General features: G+C 46.1%; 1 protein-coding gene across 1 annotated transcript; it reads right to left on the bottom strand.

The window, feature by feature from the left end:
• Nucleotides 1–15,832: 15,832 nt before the first annotated feature.
• LOC116787719 (retinoic acid-induced protein 3-like) lies at nt 15,833–22,587 on the bottom strand. Its single transcript, XM_032689556.1, has 4 exons — nt 22,419–22,587; nt 18,902–19,872; nt 17,863–17,915; nt 15,833–17,187 (listed from the first exon to the last, which is right to left on the bottom strand). The coding sequence occupies exons 2-4, from the start codon at nt 19,824–19,826 to the stop codon at nt 17,095–17,097; spliced, it is 1,071 nt and encodes a 356-aa protein (XP_032545447.1). The 5' UTR covers nt 19,827–19,872; nt 22,419–22,587; the 3' UTR covers nt 15,833–17,094.
• Nucleotides 22,588–27,981: the final 5,394 nt, after the last annotated feature.

Raw genomic sequence — 27,981 nt, 5'->3', positions numbered from 1 at the left:
AACCATATCCATGTATATATATGTACATGTGTTATGTGTATAAATATGTGTATATGTAGTGTGCATCTAGACCAGCTACTTTGATCTATTGGTTGGCTTCTGGAGTCACTGAATAACTCGCTAGTGCGAACACAGCCACAGGGTGAACATTTGCAGACCAAAATTTCAAGTTTGCTAGAATGAGAGCTTTGTTAGCTTCAGAAAGAAATACTTTCTTTTGTAGATATATGCCTAAATGTATCTAACACTGCATTAAGAAGATGACAGCCTTTATAAAAGAGCTAATTGGTTAAGTTGTCCGTATAAATCTGACCAGACTTATAATGCTCCAGTCACTTTGAGGGGATGGGTGATTTATGGTGAATGAGGAAGTAACATCATTATTTCCCCATTTTCATCAATCCCCATGGCAAAGACTGTGTGAGCAGCTATTGTGCTTGTGGTAGCAAATTTTCAGCTTTACAATGCTACCCGGAGGCGATGGGTCAGGGGAAGAAGAGAGTGGTTCCTTAGCTCACATGGTCCCTCCCTATTGTAATTACAAAAATACCTCTTTTACAATAGCACTCTGAGCAACAACTCTTTCTTCTGTGGCAGCATTTCAGCCACATTGAGCTAAAAAAGAAATGCATCTCTTTTAACAGGACCATAAGTAGCTTTGGATGTATAACGCCTCTATAAAACTGCTTGGCAACATGATTTATTTGAGCAAGATCAGTGGTAAAAGGACTTCTCTGACAGTAATGGATGAAACACTTCCAGTGTAGCTACTCTGCCTCTGCTTGGTGCCTATGCCAACAGCAGGCTGGTTTTGTCAGCTCGTTCATAATATCTGCTTTGCTCTCAGCGGAATCCGTTGCACAAGACAGATTTCAACAATGGCAAATGCTTTTTTTCTAGTCCTTTGTGGGAGTTGCTGCAGCAGCAGATGGGTCAGTGCAAATACTGCTTGATTCCTGAGGATCTGTCTGCTAAATTCCACATCCAGACCCTATGCCTAGGTGAGAGTTGGCTGCATGTTTTTAGAGTGTGAGGTCTGATTGATCAGCAGTTCAAGGTTCCAGGCAAGTCTCAGGCGTATCTTTTGTGCAATCCCTGTGAGAAGACTGGGTTGAGGAGCCTGAATCTAATGTGCAGATTTTTAAAAGTACCAGTGGAAGTAAAATATCCCAGAAACCACATCCTGAAAGATACCACGTGCTGCAGCACTTTGACCTGCATTGTGACTTGAGTGACAGTCTGGCATTGGGTGTGCAGTGTGACACTGACAGTGTGATAGGACTCTGGGGCTCCTTGTGGTGGGATAGCAGAGCCCATACCTGTGCTGTGTGGATGGCTGCACCACCCACCCCACCCGTGTCTGGATTGGGAAGCTAGGTGAATTTGAGTCTAGGAGATGTGTGTGTTGGGGATGTGTCTTCTTCAGCACATACTTTTTATGTCCCAAAAGAAAATAGAGAAGGATTGCCATGGCAAATATTCTCCCTTGTTTTCCAGTTTTGTTCAATTTTTTTTTTATATCCCCAGTGTCTAATTTAAGATCTTTCCTAATTGGAGTCCAAAAAAGCGATTGAAATATCTTCTACCATTAAACAAAAAGTTCAGACACCTTCCCACGCAACTGTAGAAGTACAAGATCAACATAATTGAATGTTGCTGTGAGTAAGATAAGAGGAGAGGATCTGAAATTTGAAATGCATCATGCTCAGACAAATGAAACAAACGAAACCTTTTACCCAAAGCAAAGCACTGAAATAAAAAGTAGAGTTCAGCATGACAGTTTGGGGCACTTCCCTGCTGGTGGATGTTTCTTCTTGTTTAATCACTGATTGCAGAGTTTCTCAATACTCTTTATGACTCAGCTTTGCAAAGGAACATCTTTCCAAATCAACATGTGCTGGCTCACTGAAGTATGGGTGCCTTCCAATTCAGAATATTCTGTGATAAAAGCAATTCCTACCTGCCCATGGGAAGCAGTGAATGAATTCCTTGTTTTGCTTTGCTTGCATGCATGGCTTTTGCCTTACCTATTAAACTGTCTCTATCTCAACCCACAAGTTTTCTCACTTCTACTCTTCTGATTCTCTTCCCCATCTCGTCAGGGTGGGTGGAAGAGTGAGCAGCTGTGTGGTACTTCATTGCTGGCTGGGGTTAAACCATGGCACATCTGCACACTAATACCTATGCATGGGAAACCCAGGCTAGAGGAAAAAAATCCTGTGGAGGTGTAGGAAGGAGAAGGTTGATGTCTTGGTTGTGCTGACTCAGGGGAGAGTGGTGTGAGGGTGGGTTGGTTGAACATAATGTCTTGGGTACCCCATGACTTACACACTGGCCCTTCACCTTGGCAGAGGTTGGCAGGGGAGACAGAAAAATCCCTTTCAATAGGGCTTATGCCCTGATGGCTGCAGCAAAGTTAAAGACAGAAAAGGAACCAGAGATTCTTTCCAGCTTCTCCAGCCCTGCCTTAGAAAGACTGTGTCTCCTCCCTACAGCAGGCCCCAGGGAACAAAGATCTCCCTGGAAATCCCCTACATGACTCTCCTCCTGCTGTGTTGCCATCTGCTTTGCACAAGCCTCTGGGATACGCCTTTGTGGAAAGCAAGGCTCTTCCTCTGAGGACATCTTTGGCGCTGCTTCCCAGGAGGGGTGAAATCCTGAGCTGTAAAGAGCAGTTGAGACTGCTCTGAGCACCCCTCCCTGTCACGAGGCAGGGAGTGAAACAGAAATGACAATTTTATGAGAGACAGCATCTTGGGAACCTGGTCTAAAACACCCTCCAGTGTGAATCAACCTGCCCAGTCGATTTCAAAACTGTGAAAGCAGTCCTGTAGGTTTTGGAGTGCTTGCTTGATCCAAATGGGGAAACAGGGTCTGGAGCAAATAGAGAAGGAAAAAATGGGTACAGTTTCAAGCACACAGGGTGCCCAAGGGTGGCTTCGTTCCTCCCAGGTGCATTTGTTGTTTTGTCTGTGACTCTATGTAGCTTCATGCCTCACCTCTTCCATCCCACTGGGCATGGCAGTGGCACTGCTCACCTGTGGGGCCAGCAGTGCCTTGTTCCCCACTTTGCTTCTCAGATGCATGCTCCAGGCATGGTTGGTATCAGCTTTTAAATGGCTGCACAGGACTTCTCTCTGAATCCAGGAATAAAGGCCAGATCTTGAGCCAGGGGAGTTGTTTGGCTGGAGACAGCTCTCCACAGAGCTGGTTTGTTAACAGGCAACAAGAGTTCATTTATTTTTCATTGCAATGATGCTATTTCTGAATAAGAGAAAAAAAATAAAGTTTTTTTCTTAGCATATGATTTAATTTTTGGCCTTTAAAAATTTGTTTATTTTGAATGAAAGCCCAGAATGCACAGAATGTAGCAAAAATTGCAGATACAGACAGGGATTTTTGTTTCACCTTTCAAGTTACTCCCACTCCTGATGCTAAGGCAGTATCATTTGAAAAGGCTCTGGATGTTTTCCCTTTCCTTGGAATGAAACATGTGAAAGTAACAATCCTGAAGCAATGCTGGAGGCAGCTGCTTCCAGATAACTCTGTTAAAAGCACTAAGATACAAGCAGGCACACCGGGAGATGAGGAAACTGTCCTGAGAACTGTCACCTGGACAGAGTGTTTCTCAGTGACTTCAGTTCCTGCTCCTGGGAGATGCAGCAAGGGTATGAATAGAAGCTCCCCAAACAGTCCTGATGTGAAGGTAAGCACAGTTGTTTTCTAAAATGTTTGATCTCATAATCCACAAATCCATTTATCATAAATAGACATCCAATGGTCCTCTGTTGTGACAAACTGTTCTGGAACAAATCCAGCTCCAGAACTATGAGAAGCTAAAAATGGTGTCTATTCCCATGGCTATAGACAGAGAGATGCTACTCAGCAACAAATGCCTTAAAAATAGCCCCTTATTCAGTGTTTGGGACTTGTCATTTCCCAGGGGTAAAAATGGATTCATTTTGGCACAAAATATGCATAATATGTATCCACAACTTTATAAATAGCATTTATGAAATTATGTATATAATTTTATCTTAAATTGCCACTGAGCAAAAAGACAAAACAATCTACAAGAACTTAACACAAAAGTTTTCTTTCTTAGCTAATTGTAAGACTTCTGCCTGAGAAATGAAGATATCAAAAGAGACCTTCCTGTCCTCTCCTCTCTTCTTTTCTCTCTTTAAGACAGCTTTAGGGAAAAAAGTTGAAATTACTGCCATAACGGCAAACCTGATAGCTATAAGCAAAGAAGAAGCCTGGGCCAAAGTTGTCACCCCATGCAAATTAATTCCATGGCTTCAGCTATTCTATAGGAGAGACATTTAGAAATGCAGACCTTTATATCACTTGAGGTCCCAGCTTTTGCAGGTGGAGTCACAACTGTGATAGAAATTAAGTTGTTGAGATTGGTGGTCTGAGCCAGAATTGGGGTCAATAACTGGAACATAACTTGAATTGACTCCTAAAGGGGTGTTTGGGGACCATGCTCTTTGGCTTCCTCTCTCGTTATTCTGCTTCCTTTCGTCTCACTTGCCCTTGTAGTACTGATGCAGGGCCAAAGCATTGGTACTGGTGGGTGGAGAAGATAAGGTCTCATTGGAGGTTCCTGGGCATCTTTCCTTTCCCACTTATTGGCTCTGCTGAAATGGAGCAGGTGCAAATATGAAGGCTTTGCTGCTGCCCTGCTCCAGGCTTTCCTGTCTGCTCTCTACCCTGTGGAGCCTGGCTGCAGGCTGAGGGTCCTCTTTGTCTCAGATACAGTCTGTAGTGCCCAAAGCCCTGAAAAAGGGTAGGAGAAGGGGTGGGAAAAAATATTGCAGCATTGGAGCAATAACATAGCAAAACAAAATGTGAGGCCTTATAGGAGTGGACAACAATTTTGGTAAAGAACAGAACTAGTTTCATTCACTCACATTTGCATGTCTGTACTCAGAAACAGATGGATCCAAGTGGTAGTTTACTCTGGGTCAGATTGCCACAGCCATCACTGATAGTCCCGAGTGGGGACTGCCCACCAGAGGAGTGACCCATGGCCTGCCAGGAAGAGCAGGGTGGAGAGCTGGACATGTGTGCTGGAGGATGCCACCCCTATACAACATCATGCCTTGGAGCTGTGTTTGTGAGGTCTCAAGTTATACTGTATGAGCAGACTTGGTTGTCCTGTCCTAATCAAAGGGGATGAGATAGATTAAAAGTGGAGTTTGGCAACTGAGAGAGGAGAAGAAAATGGGCTTCCCAGAACAATGCAGTGGTGCAGGACAGCAACTTCACTGAAATTCTGAGATCCTTCAAATTGTAACACTTTTCCTTAGAAATCAGCATTTAAAAAAACTTTTTAATGAAATATGTAGTTTTTTAATTTGAAAATAAGTCTTAGAATAGTACATTTTTTAAAAGGATGGGTTTTTTTCATTTTTTTCCTCACATGATTTCAGAAAGTCAGTAATATTTTCTGGGGAAAATGACATCCTTCTTTCATTTTACCGAAATTATCAAATGGTTTCTAGGGCAATTAACCAATAGCATTAGGGTCCACTTTTCTACCTCTTGAGGGGTCAGAGAGGTCTTGGTCAGAGAAATTAAGGGATAGACAAAAATGTCAGAACTGTGCTTTGATGTTTTCCCAACTCTTACTAAAGCAAAAAATATTGCCTGTTAATGTGATAAAAAGGAGTGTGGTTAGCAGGAGATTTATGCCCTCCTGGAGACACGGTGTGATAGCTCTCCTCCAAGTTCTCTCATGCTATTTCCATGGCAACTCCATATAATGATAACTCCCACAGATTTTCTCCTTTTATCTGTTATTTTGGTCCCAGATAGCAATGGAGTTACAGCATACATTTCTTTCACACCATTTGATGCCCATCGACAACCAAAGTAAATAATGTCCTCATTCTTCAGGCCTTTAGAAAGCACAGTTAGTTCACAGCGCTTTCAGGAATTCACCTGCAGAGCTGGACAGAGCAGAGACAGGGGAATCAGTTCTACAGATGTTCAGAGGAAGCTGCAAAGTATGAATACTCACTGTCAGCACAACGTGACAGGATTACATCCCACTCCTGCTTTTCTCTTCCCTTTGGCCAGGATAACAGCTGGAGGCTAAGTAGGAGGCCATGGTGTAATGGGAGGATAAATGGTTTGGGTGCAGGGAGCTGCATCTCAGCTGTCCTTCCCATGGAGACAGAAGGTCATTCTGCCTGACTGGGACATGCTCCCATTCCCCCTGCTGTCAGTTCATGATTGCAGATCTGGTCCAGCTCATAAGACAAGGATTGGGAGCTTCTCCCAGGCATAGTTGCAGCCAGGGAAACCCTTGACCAGGTGCCTCTAACCCATGATTTCCTTCCTCTTATGAAATCTCTGCAGCAAGCTGCTGCTGGCTGATTTTACAAAGCAGAAGTGGCAGGCATGCAGCTTGTTCCTGGAAACCTACACTTGCTTCATTTAGCTAGTAGGACATGACAGGGCAAATTATTAACACAGGAGAGGAGAGTCCACAGAGACCCTGGACTCTAGCTGCCAGCATGGGCTGTACCCAGCTTCTGTGCTTGGGTTGCAATTCAGTCAGTGCCAGGAAGCACAGGACAGTCTGATGTGGAGATCTATCCCAAGCACCCCCTTACTTCATGCCTTGAGAGCATCCAGGTGTTTTGATCCTCCACATTTCTCCCTACAGAGAAGGGATCTTCCTCCAGGAAGGGATTTTAAACCTTACACTTGATAATAGCATCCCTTCTGAATAAGGCTGCTTATCAGAAGAGTTGTCCTGTCTGTTCGGTCTTCTCTGTCCTGTAAACCAGCTGTTGTTGGGAGCTTTGTTGGGGCTCAGGCTGTTCTAATAGATGGAGAGGCCAATTATGTGAGAAATTATTCAGTTCTCCACATGCAGAGAAATTTGCGAGGATGGGGCATGTCAAGGATCAATACTCCCCTTCTATAAGAGTGGTCATAGCAACTGCATGGACCAGTGGAAAAGATGGCACTGCACCCACAGGGACCACATCTGACTGCTGTGATCCCTTGGGATTTGTGTTGCTCACTACCCTGGAAGGGTAAGTCAAGAGGGGACACAAAATCTCCTTGCTCAGCACCCACCAGTCAAATGGCTCCCTCTTCCTTCCACCTTTAAAGAGATTAGGATGGTTTCAGGTGTGAGATCTTTTGCTGCTTAGCTTCACCTCATTGATACACAATGACAAGAGTTATTCCTCAGGAAATTGGAAAACTATCCAGAAATTCCATGCTGTGATTAGCCTCTGTTCCCAGGTTAGACAATCTATTTTCTGGTTTAGGACTGGTGTCCCTGACTGCCTGGGTAACAGTAAGCCACTGTCTCAGCTGTGGACCCAGCCTGTTTGTGTGTGAGATGATGTGTGTTTGCAGAAGCTGGTGTGTGTCAGCCTCCAGCTCCCCTGCAGTCACCTCTGAGTCAAGCTAGAGGACTGCAGACACATGTGATTATCCAGAAATCACCTCCATTAAAGGGAGAGAATGGAGAGCACAGTATCATAGAATCATATATGTTGGATCTGAGATCATCAAGTTCAACCTTCGACTGAATACCACCATGCCCACTAAACCATATTGTGAAGTGCCACCTCTACTCCTTTTTTGAGCACTTCCAGGGATAGTGACTGGAAGCAGCCCAGGTTTGAATTTCTTTTCTGAATGACACAGACCAATTCACCTGGGTGTGTGGGTGAGCAATCACCTAGGCATGGTGGAAGTTTGACCTTGAGCTTCTACCATGAGTGTAGGAAGTATCATTGCCCCATCATGCTAGTATGATGGAAGGATAAGCATGTGAAAGACCTCCTGAAGGACTCTTAGCAATTCAAAAGAAAAATCAAGAACAAAATAGGAAAATTTCTAAATAGCAGATCTGAGGTCACCAATGCAAATTGGTGACCAGCACCTTGCCCATATGTATTATGATGATCCCATCAAACACAAACAATTCCCCATTCCCCCAGGCAGAGCTGGGGTTGGGGCAGTGGGGTTAAACACAGCAACACATATCTGCTAAGAGGGAGGCCACAAAGACATGTTTCTAAAATCCTTGTATAAAATGTTTCCAAGTTCATGGGGGGTTTTTGTTTGTTTGTTTGTTTTTTGATTTGGTTTGGGTTTTGTTGTTTTTTTTTTTTTTTTTTTTAATTCTTAGGATGTTGCTAAGACACATATACCCATAAAATTTAATTCTTTCCATCCTTAGACATATATATGTCTCTAAAGTGAGAACTAAAGTCAAAGAAACTTCTGCCATTGATTTTACCAGCAAGAATTGAACTTTTATTTCCAAGATCTTCACTTCAAAAGTATCATCATGCTTCTGATAATTTCAATGTGAGCATTGTAGGCACAGTTGGAGGCAGAGCATGCCCCAAAAGCTGATTACATTCAAAGAGTGCACTGTGAAAGAGAAATCAGGTGAGACAGTAGCAAAGGTTTCATCTCTTGGGGATCTTGTAAAGGAGCATGCAGCTTCTTTCAGCTTTTCCTCATTCATTCAGTAAAGTGGATTCCACTTTTAGAGATTATTGCCAGACAATAAAGACAAATTGTATTCAAAAAAAGGCAAAACCCATAATGAAACTCGCAGATAAATGACTTTCCCCTCCTCTTACCCCACTTGTCCCCAAATTTGAAAAGAATCACTTGTAGCTAGAGCCAGGACTGGACACCTCAGTAAATCTGGCTTTAGAACTTCTGCTGTCAGATGAAAATGTGATGGCCACCAAGACACGAAACACTGATCTGGTGTGAACTCACTCAAACACTTTGAATAGGATAAAAGTGGTTCGTGATCTATCTTCGTGCATTCTCGGTAACTCCGCAGGAGCGGGACCGTGTTCACAGTGGATGCAAATCCCACAGTGCCCCCGCCTGGTTACTGAAGATCCCGATGTCACGGTAAAATAGAGACGGTTCTAGGTTTCATGCCCTCACATGGGACAGATTTTAGTTCCTCTTTCAGAGAGTTCACTGAAGCACAGAGGGTGGCAGAGGCCATCTCCTACTAAGACGGGAGCTGGGTAGCAGAGAGAGAGTAACAGTAGCACTGTGATGCTGCTGAAGGGACAGCTCTCAGGTCATTTGAAGCAGTGCTACAGCTGTCCCACTGTCCTTCAATCAGCCCATGCTCTGGAGAACTGAGCACACCTTGGCTGTCAGCACACATGTCCTTGCACAGTGACACCATCTATCTGTGCTTAAGAACTGGGCATTTAATCTTGGCCCTGACAATGTGTCATTTCACACAAATAATTTGCCAATTTTAACCCAAAAGTCTGGATGTAACAAAGGGGAACCACAACACAGCCTTGATACATAGTAGTGATGGTGGAGATGGGTGAGGAGGAGAAAGGACAAAGAAAGGTCATGTTATCTACCTGCTACTTCTTTGTGTAATGAAATTGTCCTGTCCATACTGCTGCCAAACAGGCTTTGACACTGGGGATCTCCTGGCTTGCTGACTGGCACAGTTCCACCTAGGCAAGCCCAGGAGCTGGTGACCTCCATTTGGGAGGCTGGACAGAATGGGAAGCAGAGCTGGTGAGCCATAATCTGCCTGGAAAGTCAGTCCGCCAGAAGCATGCCCACTTGCTGCCCTATCCCAGTGACTGCCAGTCTCCCACAGTCTTGTGAAGCACCAGGAGTTTGGGGTGCAGGGTCTGGGGTCTGACTGATCTTCCTTGACCACATTCACCTCACCAAAGATGGGCAGGAGTCTCTCCAGGCAGCCATTTCTCTTGAACAGCTAAAGTACAGACAGTCAGGAAGAGGCTAGTTGAAATCCAACTAAACTGTGCTGTGCCTAAAATAAAATGAGTTCAGAGACAAGGGCTTTGTGCTACTGTATAGAACAAGCTGAACGTCACAGTGGAAAAGCTTCTTTTTTCAGTTGGAAACTTTCAGTTGCTTGCTTGGTTGTTGGCTTTTTTGTTGCTTTTTTTTTTTTTTTTTTAAATTGGAACATTCTGAGTCAAATCATTTCACGGCAGCAGAACTGCAAATTTTACCAAAGTTCAATGTAAGGCCATGAAACAACTAGAAATAACTCTTCTTTTCTTTTCTTTCTCTTTTCTTTCTTTTCTTTTTCTTTTCTTTTCTTTCTTTTCTTTTTCTTTTCTTTCTTTTCTTTTCTTTTCTTTTCTTTTCTTTTCTTTTCTTTTCTTTTCTTTTCTTTTCTTTTCTTTTCTTTTCTTTTCTTTTCTTTTCTTTTCTTTTCTTTTCTTTTCTTTTCTTTTCTTTTCTTTTCTTTTCTTTTCTCTTTTTTTCCACTAAAGCTTTAAGGAGATGCGGGGTTTTCTGTTTGTTTTTCGGTTTTGGTTGGTTTTTTTTTTGTGTGTGTGTGTGTGTGTTTTTTTATAATTAGAACAAAGTATGTTTTCCCCCCGCGGCAGGATCAGGCCCCCGCTCCCGCCCATCCCTGCGCGGATCCCGGCGGGGCCGGGCCCGGGGGCGGCCGCAGCCGCGGGGGCTCCGCGGGGCAACGGCGCCACCCGGCGGCCAACGGCGGAGCGCCCGCAGGAGCCGCCCGGCGGCTTCGGGTCCTCCCGGCACGACCGCCGGCTCTTTTCCTCGCACCGACCTTCTTGGAGGCGTTGCCTGCGCTTCCTTTGCGGAACTAGAAGCCTAAAACCAGGCTCTTCCCTGTTTCCGAGGGGTTCGATTTCAATCCTGCCAGAATTAGCGCGGTGGGGCGGGGCCCACTGCTCTGGAGAGCACCGTAGGTAGCCGGTGGGTGCTGGAATCATCCTGGATCCTGCGTGCCTCTTGTCTCCCTTGGCGCCAGTCTCAGGTGGCTGAGTTAGGGGCTGACGACATGGCAAACAGGCAGTGAGAGAGGGTGGTTCGGCACTGCTAAAACCGTAGAACCTGCAGGAACAGCCTGGTTTTTTGATTATAGGGGCACCGTGGGATGCCCAAGTGACACTGAAATTCAAGCATGTGTTTGTTCAGCCTGGCAAAAGCAGTAGAGAGCTGATTTGAAGGAAAATGTAGTTTCTTACAGCAGCAAGCAAGGAGCAGTACCAGAGCCCAGGATGCTACCCACATCCCTTTCTCTGCGTGATTAGAGATATCACAGAAATTTTTCAGCATTTTTTTAAACTCAGTCATTTGATCCTCACTACAGACTGTTTTGAGGGAGAAACAACAGACAGTGACATATGTTGGAGACAGAGCATTCTATTTCAGCTCTTGACTAATTAATTAGAAAACAAGATGCCCATTTTGTAAGCCACAGCCTTTGCTTTCTCCTCAAATGCACTGGTTACCAGCTCTGCCTGGCTGACTCTGGAGGTAGATACAAATAAAATCAGCCTGGTCAGCCAGGATGGCAGCTCCTGCTCCATGCCTGACACTTCAGAAAGCATTTTGCAGAAAATGGTACTTATATCTAGCACAGTGCTTCACTCATCACCATAGCAAAAGCAAAGCAAACAGCAGTTGCCCTAGAAACTGCATGTGGCAAGGCATGTTGACTTTAGGGGAGGAAAAGGTTCCTGAATAGGAGAGTCCTGGGTACAGAAGGGTGAATGTGCTGCAGGGAGGGACAGGGGACAGGACATGTCCCAGGCACACCAGTACCAAAATGGCCAGAGTGGGGCAGGGACCCCCAGGAGAGTCTCTCATGGCCACTGTCCTTCATTGGTCAGTGCAGTGGCTAAGACTGCCTTGAGGGAGAGGCAACAAGTCCCTGTGGTTGGGTGTCCCAGAGTGCACAGCTTCACTGAGCACAGCTGGTCACCAACAGCTCACCAACCCCAGCATGGTGGAGTGATGCAGGGGCACACCTCCACTTTGCATTCAGAGCCCCAGAAAGCAGGCAAATTAGAGCATGGGCCTTTGGGTTTCCTTCTCCAGGGCTTCCTGCTGGGAGAGGCAGCTACCACTGCAGCCTTCAGCTTTGTGGCCTTGGGTGCTATTTCTGGCTCCTACCGGAAACAACCTGCCTTAGAGATGGAACCTCAGGACTGTTGACTCCCTTCTATTTATAATCACACAAGCTCCTCCAGGGCAAAGGGAGTAACTGGTGGTGGGGAAAATGAATCTGAAGAAGGCATTGTCCAGCAATGCGCATTTATGGCAATGTATGCCAACCACATACCAGGCTGCATGAGTAAGGGTGAAGTCAGCAAGGTGAGGGAGTTGGTTATTCCCTTTTATTTAGTGCCGTGAGGTTATATGTGGAGTACTGTGTCCAGTTTGGGTCTCTCACTGCAACAGAGCTTGATCAAGTGGAACAAGTCTGTCAGGGGGGCCACTGAGACAGCTGGGAGCTGCTTAGAGCATGTCACCAGGAGCAAAGACTGAGGGACCTGCTCAGCCACCAGAAGGCTAAGGGGGTTGCTCTTGTCTATTAACTAAACGGATACTATAGAGAAGATGGGACCAGACTTCTCTTAGAGGTACACACTGAAAGGTCACGGGGATGACAGAGAAATTGCAACAAGGGCAATTCTGATTAGACACAAGTTTAAAAAAGATACCAGTGAGGGTGGTCAGACATCAGCACAGGGAGCCTGAAAAGCTGTGTGATCTCTACCTTTGGAGATATTCAAAGCTTACCTCAAATGTGGTCTAGCTTTGAGTTGAGCTCTTCAGGCTCTTCTGCCTGAAGACTTACTAGACTAGACCTCTATAGAGGTCCCATCTGACTGAAGCCTTTGTGTGACTCTGTAATACTGCTAAACCTACTAAAATGTAGGAAAGATCTGGAAATGAGGAAGAACTCTGTTGTTCCTCAGGACCACCAGCTCCCTGCATGTGTGTGAAGGGAGCTTTGAAGGGAGCTTGGGGCAGAATAAAGCAAGAGGCATCACATGTGTTACCTACACATGACCTTCACACTAGCAGCTTTTAGATCTCACGTTTGTCTTTAAGAAGCTGCAAAGCCAGTCCCTCCCTGGGGAGTGCGTGTGTGGAGGAGGAGTGTAAGCTAAGCAGCCCACCTGGGCCAGTGGAAATGTAGGGGATTTAATGCTGCCCCTTGCTCCTCTGAGTGTTGCTCCCCTCGAGGTGCTGCTTACGGGCTGTAATGGAGCTACTTGGGATGGCTGAAGGAGACTGTGCTCCCAGCTGTTTACTTTGCCTCTATCAGAGCCAGAAAAATGGGACGTATTTCTCCTCTTCAGCTACCTTTTTTCTGGTCCAGTATGATGACACACACTGAAACATACAGTGTAGGGTTTGTGTGGGAGGAGGTGACTACTGTCATTGGACACTGGCCACACCATCTGTAATGTCAGCCCTGTTGTGAGACAGTCAGTCACCTTTGACAAAGAAACAACATGCACAGTTGGACCAAAAGTTGCCACATCCAAGATATGACCCTGTGATTCTGTTCCTTGGGGAGCAGATCTGATTAAAGTGATCCCCTGGTCCTGTGAGCCTGGAGAGATTAGTCCCAGCTGAAGAAGGGGGGACTCATGACCCCTGTGCCACAACAAGAGCTACAGGATTTGTGGGGAGAGGGTGAATGCCTCCCAAAGAAACATCTTGTTAGGGAGGGTGGCACTGGCACCAGCTGCCAAAAGGGGAGCTTTTTGGCAAACCAGGGAGCATTTGGGAAGTAAACCCCAAGGTCCTTCCCCATTCCAGGCCGTGGCACCACTGACCTGTGTCTGTGCTCCAAGGGTTTATTGCACCATTCATGTTCACTCCTGGCCAGGCACGTGGAGCCCTACAGCCCTGGCAAGGCCATGGGATGGTGACCCTGAAGGTCCTGGGACTGAGCAGTGTTTTTGTCATTCTTTGCTCTTTTCCCATGACACCCCTGACCTGAAGTTCAGCAGAGTTTATCCTATCTCCCGATAATCCTGGCTGCTTTCATAATCCAAGTGTGCTCTGTGCCAACCCTTCTCTGGTGTGTACATTTCTGATGCTCTAGTCTCCTCGAACAGGGAGAGGAGGGACCAGAAACCAGAGGGCCCTGAAGGCAGCATACCTGCAAACACCACCACTAAGGGAGCCCTTTGCAGGAGAGTGGGTAGGGATGAGCCTTACTGGGTTTACAGGCCTTCCAGTGAGCAGATTTTAAGAAAAAACAGCACAAGGATTAGACAACCTTCCTGCCTCCTCAACTCACCTGCCCCTTTTGGGTCTAGTCTGTCTGGCCCCACCAGTTTAGGATTTCCCTGGGACATGTGTGTGTGACTAAGTGGCCAACTGGTTTGGTTTAAGCTCAGTTATAAGGAGAGAGGAAACTGCTGTTTTGCCAGAAGTCTCTCCTGAGGTGTGAGAAATCTTCAGAGCAGCAGCACCCCTTTCCTACTAGTGCCAAGCTCCACAGAAATTCGTATTTATTTTGGCATTAAATCAGCCCTCACCCAAAGCTGCCTTAATATTGAACAAGTGCAAAATAGCTCTGGGCAGATTAGTATTTGTGTCATTACAGAGGTTTAAAAAAACTACTCTAAAAGGCACTGTAAATCCATGGAAGGAGATTTTCATTCTCTGCCGAGCAGCATACACAGTAACAGCCAAGTAATCAAGAAAATCACCATGCCCTGAATCGATGGGAGTGCATATGGTGTCTCTCATCCCTTCTGGTTCTGCTCCCTCTGGGGCCAAGGTGCATTGGGAGGCACTTTCTGTTCTGTGGCAGTTAGTGAAGGAGTCAGTAAATGCCTGGGTTACGGAAAACACGCACGGTAAGAGAACACTTCACTCTTATTTCTCCCGTTAACCTGTCCCTTTGCTCCACCAGAGTGCACTGAAGCAGGGAAGCTGGCTCTGTTTTAACACATTTTTGAATCATCCTGGGACATACTCGATCTGCATTTAAGCCATCAGTGACACCACATCTACTTGAAAACCTAATTTCTTTAAAGTTCGTTGTTTCAAGCACATCCCTCCTATCTTCAGTCTGCAAGTCAAGAAGTTGCACTGTGGCCTTTTCACCGCCTCCTCCCCAGTGTTACTTTAGCATCCTTGAGTTTTCTCTCCCATCCTGTGTTACACCTGTGGACTGTTACGTGGAGGGGAGAAGAGGAGGGGAGTTAGCATTATTTCCACCTCAAATTTACTAGAAAAAGGCAAGTTATCTGGTGACACATTTCAAACCAATCCTTAGGAGGGCTCTTTTTCATGCCAAATGATTCAGAAGCCTCAAATGTCCCTCTGTTGCCTTTCAGTGCTGGTACAAAGAGTGGGGAAGGCCCAGGCTGACATATTCTAGACAGCACTGTGCCTGAGGAAAGGGCAAGAGCATATGGACATGTGGTAGCATAACATATCATGTAAAATAGCCTCATACCATCAGGTAGTTAAAAAATTTTTATTATCATTATTATCATCATCATCTTCAGACAATTATTTTGCTTTGATATTGTTTTCTACTTTCAAATAAAAATATTACATGTATTAGGAACATCAGAAAGACATCTTTTTACAAACTGAATTACATACCTCGTGTTCCTTTCCCGTTCTTGATTGTGCAAGTACCCAACAAGACACAAGTGAATAAATACAGGAATATTGACACAGCAGATACAGACACATGCAGTGATGAAAAGTTCACATCTTTCCTCCAGCATTTGCTTGCCATGGCTTGGTTTTATATTTATTCATTTCTTAAGCACCTTTAACATTGAATCAACTTTCTTCATTCAAGAAAAGTAGAATGGAAAAGCTACTAACCCTTCTCTTACACTCTCAAGCAGCTGATCTTTCATCCACAAAGACAGCTTCGAAGAAGCCAGCATCTCTTTGCCATTTTCGCTCCAAGTGCAACCTCCCAGGTGGCCCACTCCAACCCATGGAAAGCTATTGTCACCCCACCACCCTTTGCAGGAATCACATTCCCGAGACAGAACGCCAGTTTCTCATAGGCTGTTTCGGTTTTTATTAATTAAATATTCCACATACAAAGTACTAAATAAATACATAGCTGTGTCAGACACCAGTGTACCATACACACTCACTTGGAGAGCTCTCTGTAGTAATGTATGAAATATCATGGAAAGCTATTTATCAAATGCAAAGCAGGCTACAGAATGATTCAACTCTGCAGACTCATTGCTCATCACCAGGGTGCAGTCCACACACACACACACGCGCACACAGACGTGCACATGCTCATGCTTACTCACACTTGGGAAGAAGGGTGTCCTCCCTCTGTAACCTGGCTGCTTGGGAAATGTTTGTGTTAATGCCACGGACACATTTAGAAGGAGGCAGAGCTCCAAGGTTCACAAGATTAAATCCCACCAGGGTATTGCAAAGAGATGTATGGAAGGGGTTTTGTCTTCATGGATCCACAGCCTGCAGTGGCAGGGGTGAGAAGGGACCCAAACCCCTCCTTTGTGGGGTTGGGCTCCTCCTGGGGAGTTCAGCTGGGGCATGTGGTCAGGAGTCAGAGCCAGGAGGGAGGCTGATGCTGAAGCACAAACTGAAAAATTTGTCAGGGTAAATAGGTGTAGCTCTTTCTATGTCTTAAATTTTTTTCCCCCTCTCCAACATGGTCCCTAGATGATGAGGAAGGTGTTGGAAGCAATTATGAAAATGAAAAAAGGAATACTCTCTCTATCTGTCTCTTCTACACTGATTTCTGGAGGAGAGCCAGGCAGGGCTGGGAATGGGCACAAAAGTAACAGTGGATAGATAAGGGTGTCCTCAGTAGTACCCGAGATGTCTACATGGGGGGGCAGGAGTAGGGGATGTGTAGGGTTGATGCTCCTGGTCCTGCCTCTTCTCCTGTCAGATGTGGGGTGCAGGCATACCCACAAGCTGATTAAAGCAAGTCCCAGTTGCAGGCCCAGCTGACGATCTTCCTGCTTCTCTAGCCTTACAGCATTCCTGCTGAAAATAGGCCAGGACAATCCTCTGTCAGAAGAGAGAAGCTCCATTTCATGGAGACACAGAGTGCGCAGGGACAGGATGGCCAGAACATTGTCTGAAAGCTGAGTTTGAAGAATGAGAGGGGGCTACAGGGGTGCCTGTGTGGGGGAAGAGGATCCCTCTCCTCTTTTGCTGGTGTGGGTTGACTCTCTCTTCTGAAGGATCATCTCACTTGTGACCATATGGCCCACTCCCCATGCCTCTGCTGGTGGGCACTTAGTGTCTTTGCTCCCTGTGGAGCTGCTACATGGGGCTTTTCCCACCAGTGTAGTCATGGTATGGGCTCGTCCGGGCCTTGGCGCGAGGGATGGAGAAATCATTCTGGGGTTCGATGGCCTGAAAAGGAAGCACAAAAGTCTTTGCCTTTGAAAACTGGAGAGAAGTAATAGAATAGGGCTTAACAAAGGAGGGGAGGGAGAAACAGAGCTGAAGGTTTCCTGAGAATGTGATCAACGAGGCAGTGAAAGAGGATCTTGGCAGAACAAATCAGTGATGGAGACGTGTCACCAGAGGACATGTGGGGACCTCATGTGAGCTACTAGACTTGGATAGGCTGTGGTCTGAAGGAGGACTGGTGAATGGACAGGTGGACATGCAGACTGCCTATATGGGATCTGTACTGCAGTGTCCAGTGTCTGCAGGTGGGAATACATTCAGGGCATGGGCTGGGGAAATAAGCACGATCTCCTTAGGAAAGGGCACAGTCTACTGCAGGAACTGTGCTCAAAAATGTGATATCAAAGCCCGAAATATTAAAAACTACACCTCAGACTTTACCTTGGGCCCTTTCTTGCATTCCCATGTCCCTGGACATGTCACAGCTCCTTCCCCCCAGCCACAGGCACCTCCATGAACACGTCATGGTATGACTTGGCTCCATGCAAAGCACCTGTCTGCCTCCACAGAGCCTGCTCTAGCTCCATCTGTCTTTGGCCCTTCTACTTTCCTTGCCTTCAGTGCCCGAACAATAGCCTCCATGTGGTGAAAGAGATGACGGGAGCATGAACTTACCTTCATCTGAAAGTGAGAAGTGTATGGGGAGTAGCTGGGGTCTCCTCTGTTTCCTGGGTCATAAGACGAGGAGGGGAAAGTTAGTGCATCAGCATTATACAATAGCTTGGAAATACCACATCAAGGGAGACTCAAAGGGCCCATGGCTACATAAGCAGCTGCTTTTAGACTCGTCCAACTATACAATACATAGGCAGGAATGGGTTAAAATCCATAGGTGGATGACTTATTAAATATTTCCTTCTGAAAGAAGGAATGAATAGTATTGCAAATAACAGGACATAGGTAGCCTTGGAGTTTAGACACCTCCTGTTGCCTCACAATCACTGTCACCATCACCAGCCAAATCCCTCCCACTTGTGTGCACAGGACCCCGTCTGCGATATTCCCTGGGAGAGCACAACCTTTCTTGGCTATTCTTTTACAAACCTGGGGGTTTGACTCCAGGTGACAAATGTGATCTCAGTAGCAGATCCACAGGGAAGGGAATCACATCTCCTGCCCATAGATTTGGGAAGCCTCAACTGATAAAACATTTTGCTTTGTCCAAGTAGGCAGGAGACTGATACAGAAAAGGAAGACCTCCTTGCCTCCTTTTTGGATGTTGGGTTCATTCTTAAATGGATAATGGCAACGAGATCAGAACTGGAATAAATAACCTCCAACCTATAACCTGAAGAGGTCTGATGAGCTGATACATCACTAAGAGACAAAAACCCCTCATTTTTTACATGGACTTCCCTGACATAGCAGGGTTGTAAGGAGTTATGTTTCAGCCATGATATGCAGCAAGTCTCCTACTCAGTCACTCTTCCTACCCATCTTCGGCATCTGCATTGGTCCTTACTCATTTCTGTCTTGTCTGGAGATTAATTTTCATGTGTGTTTCTGAAGTTTAATCACTATGAAACTTTTTCCTACCTCTAAATTACCTATCATCTTCAAGTCTTTTCTTGTAGCCCTCATACCCCTTTTAGCTCAAGAGTGGTACTTGCGTGCTTTGGGCTGGGGGACAATGGAGTCATTCACTTCATCATACCTTGCACAATTTCATCTTGGGTGTAGGCACGGTTGTCCACGCCGGTTGCCTGCTTTATGAATTTGGGCTGGCAGAAGTCATTTTCTGGAGGGTAGTCCTCTAGCTTCAGAGGAGCAGTGAGGAAGCAAATTTCAGGGACGATATACATTATCAGGAAAATCCAACCATTGGACACCAGAGCAATGGCCACGACAGGATCATCCCAGGTTTCTTTTTCTAAAACTGTGTTGCCTTTTGTGAGCATAGTGATCCACACTATCCAAATGGCAATGGAGAACAGGACAGTGACAAAGATGTGTGCCCCGTGCCTCTTCCAGCTTTTGTATGACCCACAGAATGTGAAAATGGAAACCAAGAAGGTCAGAGCCATCAAGAAGAGCACGTAGATCAAAAGCATGACAAAGTCCTTGTTGGTATCCTCCCGAGACATACTCAGAAAATTGTCTTTCTGGTTTACTAGCATGGTGACTAAGTACTCAATACTGATGACAACTTGTACCAGGGCAAAGGAAACAATGAGGAGCAGCAGCACCCGCCAGGAGAAGGGCTTTCTTCCTCTCACTAGTTTGCTGAGGTTGCAGGCATGGGTGAGGAGGCACGAGAAGCAGAGAGCAAAGATGACTCCAAATAGGAAGAAGCGAGTGGGGCGAGTCCTGTCATTGAGTTTAATGATGAAGGCAAAAGTGAGACCAAAAATGCCAAGTGTGCCTAAGAGAAAGAAAAAATAGACGGAGATCATGTGCCGCTTGCTGTTGTCTTGGACTTTGCAGATGAGAAAGAAGAGCGAGCAGATGAGGAAAATGGTGATGAGGATGCCTGCTGCAGCCAGCGACTCCAGGACAATCCCCCAGGCCATCTCTGTGTCACAGAGCAGGTAGTAGTCAGCATGGATGCTGCCGCAGCCTTGGGGAGCTGACGTTGCCATCCTCTTGCCTTCCTGAACAACTTCCCTGTGAAATGTTTCCTCAAAGCTGTAGAAGAAAAGACACAGGCTGTCATATCAACCATCTGGGTGCTGCCAGCACTGAGGAATGAGAGGCAGGATAGACCTCCATCCTCACCTCACCACAGTGCTAAGGACATGGGGCCGTGGGAGCAGAGCCATCTCCTTGTTTGATATAGACTATCTATCAAGGACAAGCCAAGCCCCTCAGCAGGAGGCAATTCACCTTGCATGTCCTCTGCACTGTGCCTGAGGTTGTGCAATGCTGTAGGAGTGTGGGGAACAGGGAAAAGGTGAGGTGCTTTCACAGGCATTAGGTTGGTGCTCTGCAGTGCAGAGACCAAGCTGCCTTGTCACTTCTGTGATACAAGAGCAGCTGTTAGTCATAACACAGTTTACCCTTTTTTGACAAGTCCAAACAACATCAGTACCTTGTACCAGTGAGGTTCAGCAATGAACAGTGTGGAACAGGAAACTCGTTATTCTGCTTGTTTTCCTTTTACTATCTCTAAAGCACTTTTGGCTGTGGTTTACTGGGATGAATGAAGAGGGAACTTCAATGCCTTTACTATTACAAGTGAAGGGGGAACCTTACCGCCATTATCCTCCAGATAACTAACCTGGATACCTCTGGCTTAGCTCTTCTGAGTCCAAATTAAATAGCAAATATAGGCCACCAACCATTAGCCCTAAACTCATACTCCTCCTTTTTCATGGCAGTGCAGCAATAAGAAGTGTCTTGAAGACCTCAGTCTCCTCCCCAAGATATTGCCTTGCACTGACTAGAGACCTGACATGTCAGAGCTAATGCTGTTCATTGCGTGAGAAGTAACCACTAAGTTACTGTGTGAGGAGTCCACAAGTCAATGATGTCAAGGTCCCTAATGTACCTAGCGCATTCCTGCCGTCTCCTCATAAGGCTTTCAGTGCTGTCTGAGTAAGCCTGTCTCGCCAGGGGATAAAGAGGGCTTAAGACAGCTGTTTAGGTGAGCTCTGCCCATCGCTGAGGGGAATTAAGTTCCCTGTTTCCTTGGGAGCTTGAAGCATATGCAGAAACTACTGCACAAGGGGTTGGGTACTTCATGGCACATTAGATCCCAGGGACCAGGTACTGCTTTCTAGATACCAAATTGATCAGTTAGCCTCGGGTCACTAAAATCTATCAAAAGAGGAGTTTAGATACAATAACATGGGCGAACCTGTGCTTAAAGGTGACCCACAGTGGAAAACCAGGGGCTTTCTGACAGATAAACAAAAAAAATAACCTTGCAAATTTAGACTTTATTGCTCACTATGGCATTTGCCTTGATTTTCTCCGTCCAGAACAACATACTGCAATTATGAAGCTGGTTCTAAAGCCCTTCCAACAGATTTTAGGGAGTGCAGACTGTTCTCAGTAATGACAATTGATCTAATCAAGGGATGAACAAAGGGTGAAAATACCCCTGACTCACTTTCAGCCCCACATATGCTCCAATGTGACCTGCTTATAACTGAACTGGTGGAATAATTCTTCCAGGTTTTAACCTCACTGTGTAAAAGGAGATGTACAGCTCTTCAAAAAGCTGACTACAATACAATGCAAATTATTCAAATATGCAGGAACTTCGGACTCCCATGGAAAGAACAGAATAAGTGAATAACATATGCAGGAGTTTTCACAAATCATTGTTCACTAAATTTTGGGGATTTATCTCTTGCACAAATAGCTGAGAGTTATCTGGATATTTCTGAGTAACAAATAATGAACCTTTCTGAAAATCTGTAGAGCAAATGCTAAAATTTTATCCACAGACATTTACTATTGAACTCGTTAGCTTATCTATTCACAGCTCTGGCAGATACAGACTGGTGCTCGCTGTTGGGGCACATACAGAGCCCAAAGAGCCAGCATGAGACATGGCAGCACAGAGCACACCCATTTCTTTGAGCCCTGACTGGTGCTTACTACAAGTGGTACTTGCCACAGACAGCCACGATGGCCATTGGAACAAATAGGATGGAAAGAACCTTGCTGACTTGGGGAACTGGGCCACTTGTAATAATTTTTACTGCCTTTTCTTTTTTTTCAGGGGTAGATGTTCTATGAGGCATGATGAGTCATGAAGCATCTTTGCCCTGTCTACTTGGGTGACTGTTGTCCCCCAGAAGCTGTGTGCTCATCCAGCACCTACAGAAGTGTCTAGGAATTCCAAGGGGTTCTGCAGTCAGTGCAAAGGAGTCTGTGCTGTGGTAACTTATACAGCACATCCCAAATCATGGCTCTCGCTTGACTGCTGAGTGCTGTCCCTCCACCCTGACCCTCCTCTCTCATGGATACTTGTGCATAAAATACACCCATCCACCCACAAATTTCAAACAGTTTCCCAGGAATGTCTCTCATAACGCCCCCCACCCACCAGCTCCGGCTGGCAATCCCATATTAGAGTCAAGGGTGGGAGGCACTCTCAGCTCACTGTGGCACCCCGTGCCCCTTCTCTCCCACCCCCCAGAGCCATGGTCCTGCACGCCATCCCATCCCAGCCGCAGAAGGCAGGCCTGCCCTGGATCCTGTAAAACATTGCCTTGAATTACCTCTCTGGGTAGGTAACAGGGAGGCTCCGTCTGCAAGAGGCAAGTTTCCAGTGCAGCAGTAACACAGGCACCGCCGCTTCCGCAACCCCGGCCCAGCAGGAGCTCCGCGCTCGCCCTTCGTGGGAGCTTTAACAGCTGGAGGGCTGGGGAGGTGGGGCTGAGCACGCCTATTCCAGTTCCACCGCCTCTCCTCTCCCACAGGACACGGCTATGAAAATTCGGTCCCTGTGCCAGGAAATGAAGTAAGACCTCCTGACGTCAGTGGGGCACTCACCCCTGCGTCGGGGTGGAGATGGAGTCGCTGCCTGTCCCAGCCCTGGGCTGGGACTGAGTGCTGCTCAGTCAAGTACCTGATAAGGAGCTCCCCTGTCTGAGTCCTGGCACCCGTGGGTGGGGACCGGGACTATGAATAGTAGTGCATCCCCTCCCTGCTCCAAGTCTTTTGTCTCTTTGCATGCTTTCTCACCAGGTAACCGGTTGCAAAGTGAGAGATGAGAGGCTGTGGGGTGCCAACGGGCCCACGGTGCCCTGAGGGAGAGTGGCTGCAAGCCTAGCTCCAGAGATGGTTTCTTCGGGGCTCTTGCTGGGTGCTGCGGCTGCATGTGGGGACTTGTCTGCTCTGCTTGTCCCTTCCACCTGTGCCAGCCAGCTCCTTTCCTGAAAAGGCCAGCTTGACTTTCCTTGTGTCTTGCTCATCCCAGCCTTGCTCTCTGGAGGCTCAGTTCTGTCTGCTCGCAAGCGCTGAGTCACTTTGTTGAAATTCTGGCCCAAAGTGTTAATGAACAAAGGCAATGATATATTCCCCCTTACTCTACATATTATGCCTCTGGCCCGACACACCTATCAGCACAATTCCATCCAAATCCTCATGTATCTCCAACGTGTTCATGACTTCATTTGGTATTTAAATATTACTCACTGGGAGTATTTTATTATCCTGATAAGAAATTGAGATCAGGGCCTGTCCACACTGAGCGCTGTCCCTACACAGAGCCCCTCAAACTTGGAAATCCCTCCCACCTCATGAAGTTTGTGCTCCTTCTCAAAAAGGGAGGAGCAGGTGTATATGCCTATGCTGAAGTCTGACTGCCCACAGGTGCCTCGTCTGCATGTTAATTTTGTTTGTTTGTTTTAGGGCTTACTTCTGAGTGCTGATTCTTTTTGAATATCAGGTGTGGAGATTGCCACAAGACACCTACAGAAGAGTCCTCTCTTCCACATCTCACAGAAGTACATAAGGGCCTGCAGGGATGAGTGGCTCACCCAGTGAAAGGCAACACAATGCAGTCACTCTGGGGTGGGCCATGATGAGCCCTGAGACAGTTCCTCATGTCCTTCCTACTTTTGTTTCAGTGTAAAATCCTGAGGCTTCTTAGAAAAGGACATACCACATTTCTTTACATGAAATTAATCTAAACTTTAAGGTAGGTCCTAGGCTTAGTGAGCCAGCCAAGAAGGAGGCAGTTATGAAAAATGAGAGGAGGAAAGAAGGAGTGATGGAGAGTTTAGCACCATCTCAGTGGGACACAACCTGTCTAGGAAGACATCCCAAGAAGATTTCAAAGGTCACTGGTCACTGCCAGCCTATTTGCATCTTGTCAGAGCACATTATGGATTGCCAGCTACTTCTCTACATTTACACAGACACACAAACCTCCATGGAATAGACCCTGTCAAATTATAAAGGGGAAAAAAAGAAGAAAAGGTAAAAGCAACACTGACATTTTACGGAATGCCAGAGAAATCCTTGAGTGTCAGCCATCAAACACATCCTTTACTTTCAAAAGGCTAATGAATGGGGCTACATTTAAAAAAAAAATCCCAAGTGACTTAGGAGCCTGAGGGCTGCTGTCTCATGGTAGGTTAGCTTGAGACATGGTGGCCATGGCTCTCATGCGGTGCCAGGAAAGGTGGAGAAGCATCGCAGGTCTACACGGGCAAGTACAAATGGCACAGTGATCACAGCAAAAAGGTGAGATAACTGTCACCTCACTTTAGTGACAGGATGTAACTTGCGGAGGGAGACATTTAAATTTAGATGTCTGATGGTTATTACCTAAATGTGAGCTGAGTGTCTCAGCTCCCAAACAGCCAAAAGGTCGGAAGGACTGCCCCAGCTGATTGGATGCAGGTGCCTATTTCTGCGTGCACTGAAATGCTCCCAGGTGTGGTCACCTGGATTGCCTGGGGCCTCACATTAGTTGCTTGCACATTGGCATAGTGTCATTTGAGATGCCGCAGCTTCCAGTGACCTGTTCAGCTCCTGTTCAGCTCCTGTTCAGCTTCCAGTGACCACTCCGGGAACACATGAATCTCCCTTACCTCTCTATCAGATCTGGCAGTCCTGTGCAGATGTTTTGGATACCCTTAGGCATCTCAAATCACCTTTGTAAGAGCAAATGGATTGAGTGCTCAATCTCCACTTGCTGTTTCAGAGTTGAGATGCTCAGCTTATTTAGAGGCACCTAGATGTAGATATCCTCTATATGGACTTAATTCTGCTACATCAGCATAGATAAACAGTTCATTGAAGGTACTGTAGCTCTGTTAACTGTTACTCAGTCAACAGCAGAGGGATGGCATATAATTTATAAGAGCTGTGGGAAATGACCCTTCTGGAGCATCAGGTCGCACTGAATAACCCAGGGAACCTCAAATGACCTTAGGCACCAGTGTATTAATTGACTCCTAGGTGTCTACAAGAGCAGACTTCACCAGAGAGAATGCAGATTCCCACCATAGTTAGTGGAGAGAAAGAGGCACTTCCAGGGGAGTTGCAGTTGAACTGCTTCAGGACAAACCAAGTCACACCTGAGGAGTACCTGTTTCTTTCCAACAGAGATGGAGATAATGAATTTAGATACAGATCTTTACACTTGACAGCTGAATTGCACAGCAAGTCCCCAAAATAATTTAAAGACAATCCAGTAGCAAAATGCTGGTAATATTGGAAGCCTCCTTTGCGTGGGAGGCTGTTGGCAGCAAAACAGCTTGCTTTGGCCATATGGCAGCCCTGGACAAACAAGCTGGCTGCTGGTGAGTGGAAGAGAGCAGTGACTATGGTTGACAAGGAGAGTCAGGGACAGCAGCGGGGTCTGACCCCTTTGGGCAGCACACACCCACAACTCCCCTTTCAGTTCTCGAGCAGCAGGACAAGGGCTGGGCTCTTGCTCTGTGTTGGCTCTGCTCCTTCCCCCTTCTTGCTGCTGGCATTGCCTGGCTCTGCTCCCTCTCGTGGGGTGCCAGTGCTCAGTGCTGCCCTTGGCCAGCCCTTCTCCACTGGCTTCAGTGTCACAAGGCTGAGCTCACAAAAGAAACAAAATGCTGCAGCCCCCTCAGCTCAGCCAGCTGAGCAGAAGAAAGCATGTCTGGGAGGTTTAGGGACTCAGATATTATCTTTTATTAAGAGAAGTAATAAAACAAGCAGATGCCTGGGGAGAGATGGTGCATGGCGCTCTGGAATGTGTCTGAATAACATGTTTATTTTTGGTCAGTGATACTGCTTGTGAATATGCTTGTGTCATTCCTTCTGCTTAGCTACCTGTGCACAACAGATAGCTTGACAACATAAGAACAGCCTTACTCCCTGAAAAAGTCCCCCCTGCCAGTATGTATCACAGTCATACTGAGCTAACATTACTGCAACCTCTACCCTGTCCTGCTACATCCATTTCCTTCGTCTTTAAATCACTTCAGGTATAAACATTATGACACCCTTGGAAACAGCCTGGCATAGAGATGATGGGTCTTCATCCAGCCATTTTGAAGCACCTCTGCCTTAGATAGGAGAGAAGACAAGGGAGGGAATTTCTGGAAATTTCTGGAAAGGGACACATGGAATCTTTGGATAACAGTGGGCTTTCTCCTGGGGGTCCTGTCCCTCGATCCCTCATGCTCTGGCTCTGAAAGCATGCATCCAAGGATTACCAGTAACTCTAAGAGTCTTTGAGTTAAATAGTTTTCCTTTGAAATTAAAAGTGTTCCGGTAAATATTATCTAAAATAATTGCAAAAGAAACTCATTCTGATGTCCTTCAGAGCCATTACTTGTCTCTGCAGCCATCAGTTCTTCCAAACTGCATGCTATGCCTCCTGCCATTTTCAGTCTCAGGAACAAAATAAACATTTCTGGTATGACAGTGATGTTCTTTGCTTTGTGTGTTGATTACTGCCTCCTCTCAAAGAAGTTCCCTTCTTTAAATGAGCCAACCCCTTCCCCTTCCTGGCTCCTAATTGCCCAGATTACTGGTACAGGACTTTAATTTCCTGGGAAAGGGAGAGATTTGGTCAAGAAAAGGGCAAAGAGACTTTTAAAAATATTGAATTCAGTGTTAGTGAGTGTGTCCTATAAACAGAAACTTTCAAACCTGTGAATTATCTGGTAGAGCATCTCTAATTAGTGAGAAGACCTTGTTTCTGGAAATGTATTGGAAATAGACTGCCTGGTCCTTCAGCGGGAACATAATGCTCTGCAATGTTGTGAACAGGATCACTTCTGTATGCAATTTCAGGTGTGAACAGCCTAGTCCCTGGAAACCAAGGGGTAGGAGGTAGTACCCACTGAAACTGTGCTGAGTTCATGCCTTGGACTTGCTCCTTTCCCACAAGGACAAGTATCAGACTGTCTTTCATACTCCATAAGTGTAGAAGCTGGAGCAAGAATGGGCAGCAATAAGTGGAGAAGAGCTGAGACTGTGATCACTTTGGCCAGAAAGAATCTTTTTGTGCTTTTGAAGTCTGTGAGCAAGTTAAAAAATTTAATTAATCACCTCCTTTAGGACTTTCAACAGTGTGCTGATAAAGGTTTCACTCATGACAACTGAGCCATTCCTCTAGATGTAGTTTCCTGGAGGTATCCTATGCCTGTCCACTTACCAGATCAGCAAAGAATGCTCCAGTCCTCCTTTATGACATTAGCCCTACCTGCTTTCACGCTGATGTGTTCCCAAAGCAGCAAGTTGCCCTGATTTGGATTACTGGGTTTTGTACGTAGAGACATTTTGGGAGAAGTACATAACTCTCGGTAAACAAGGGTTTTGAAAACTTAACCCTAGAAATGAAGACATGCCAAGGGAGATCCAGGAGGACCTGAATTTTCTCTCTTCCAGAAAGGCTGACACCAAGGCTGGGGTAATGATTTAGGAGAGGGGATGTCTGGCTGCATCTTTAGCTAGTGAAGCATGACAGAGAGACTTTCAGCAAAGTACTTCAGGAGGAGACAACCTTTGCTTTCCTTGTGTGCCAGTCTGGTTTTGGTACCCTTGTCTGGCCAATGATGGTGTTCCTTTCAGCATTCCTTGCCCACTGTGCCTGGAGTAGTTTCCCCTTTTCCCTCCTTTTCCACTCCACTTTGTGGGGTTAAGAAGACTGGTTGAGATTTGTGCTGAGAGAGCATCAGGCTCTCTCTTTCATGGCTGGCTGTTGGCAACAGAGGTCCTGAGATAGACATCCTGCTGTGGAATTTGATTTCTCCTGCCAGCAGTGTCTTGGGTAAGAGGTTCTGCAGAACACTGCAAGAAGCATTCCTGGGAATCAGATTGCACACAAAAACTCCATGCGCAATG

This window comes from Chiroxiphia lanceolata, chromosome 5, assembly GCF_009829145.1.
Source record: "Chiroxiphia lanceolata isolate bChiLan1 chromosome 5, bChiLan1.pri, whole genome shotgun sequence".
In the NCBI taxonomy this organism is placed as follows: domain Eukaryota; kingdom Metazoa; phylum Chordata; class Aves; order Passeriformes; family Pipridae; genus Chiroxiphia; species Chiroxiphia lanceolata.
This window is presented reverse-complemented; position numbering and strand designations above follow the sequence as displayed.

Excerpts from the sequence above, each read along its gene's own strand:
- LOC116787719 (XM_032689556.1), bottom strand. The coding sequence starts at position 19,826 with ATGGCAACGTCAGCTCCCCAAGGCTGCGGCAGCATCCATGCTGACTAC. Across the intron at positions 17,916-18,901 it reads CCAAGATGAAATTGTGCAAG|GAAACAGAGGAGACCCCAGC; the intron begins GTATGATGAAGT and ends CTTATGACCCAG. Across the intron at positions 17,188-17,862 it reads CTTCTCACTTTCAGATGAAG|GCCATCGAACCCCAGAATGA; the intron begins GTAAGTTCATGC and ends CTTCCTTTTCAG.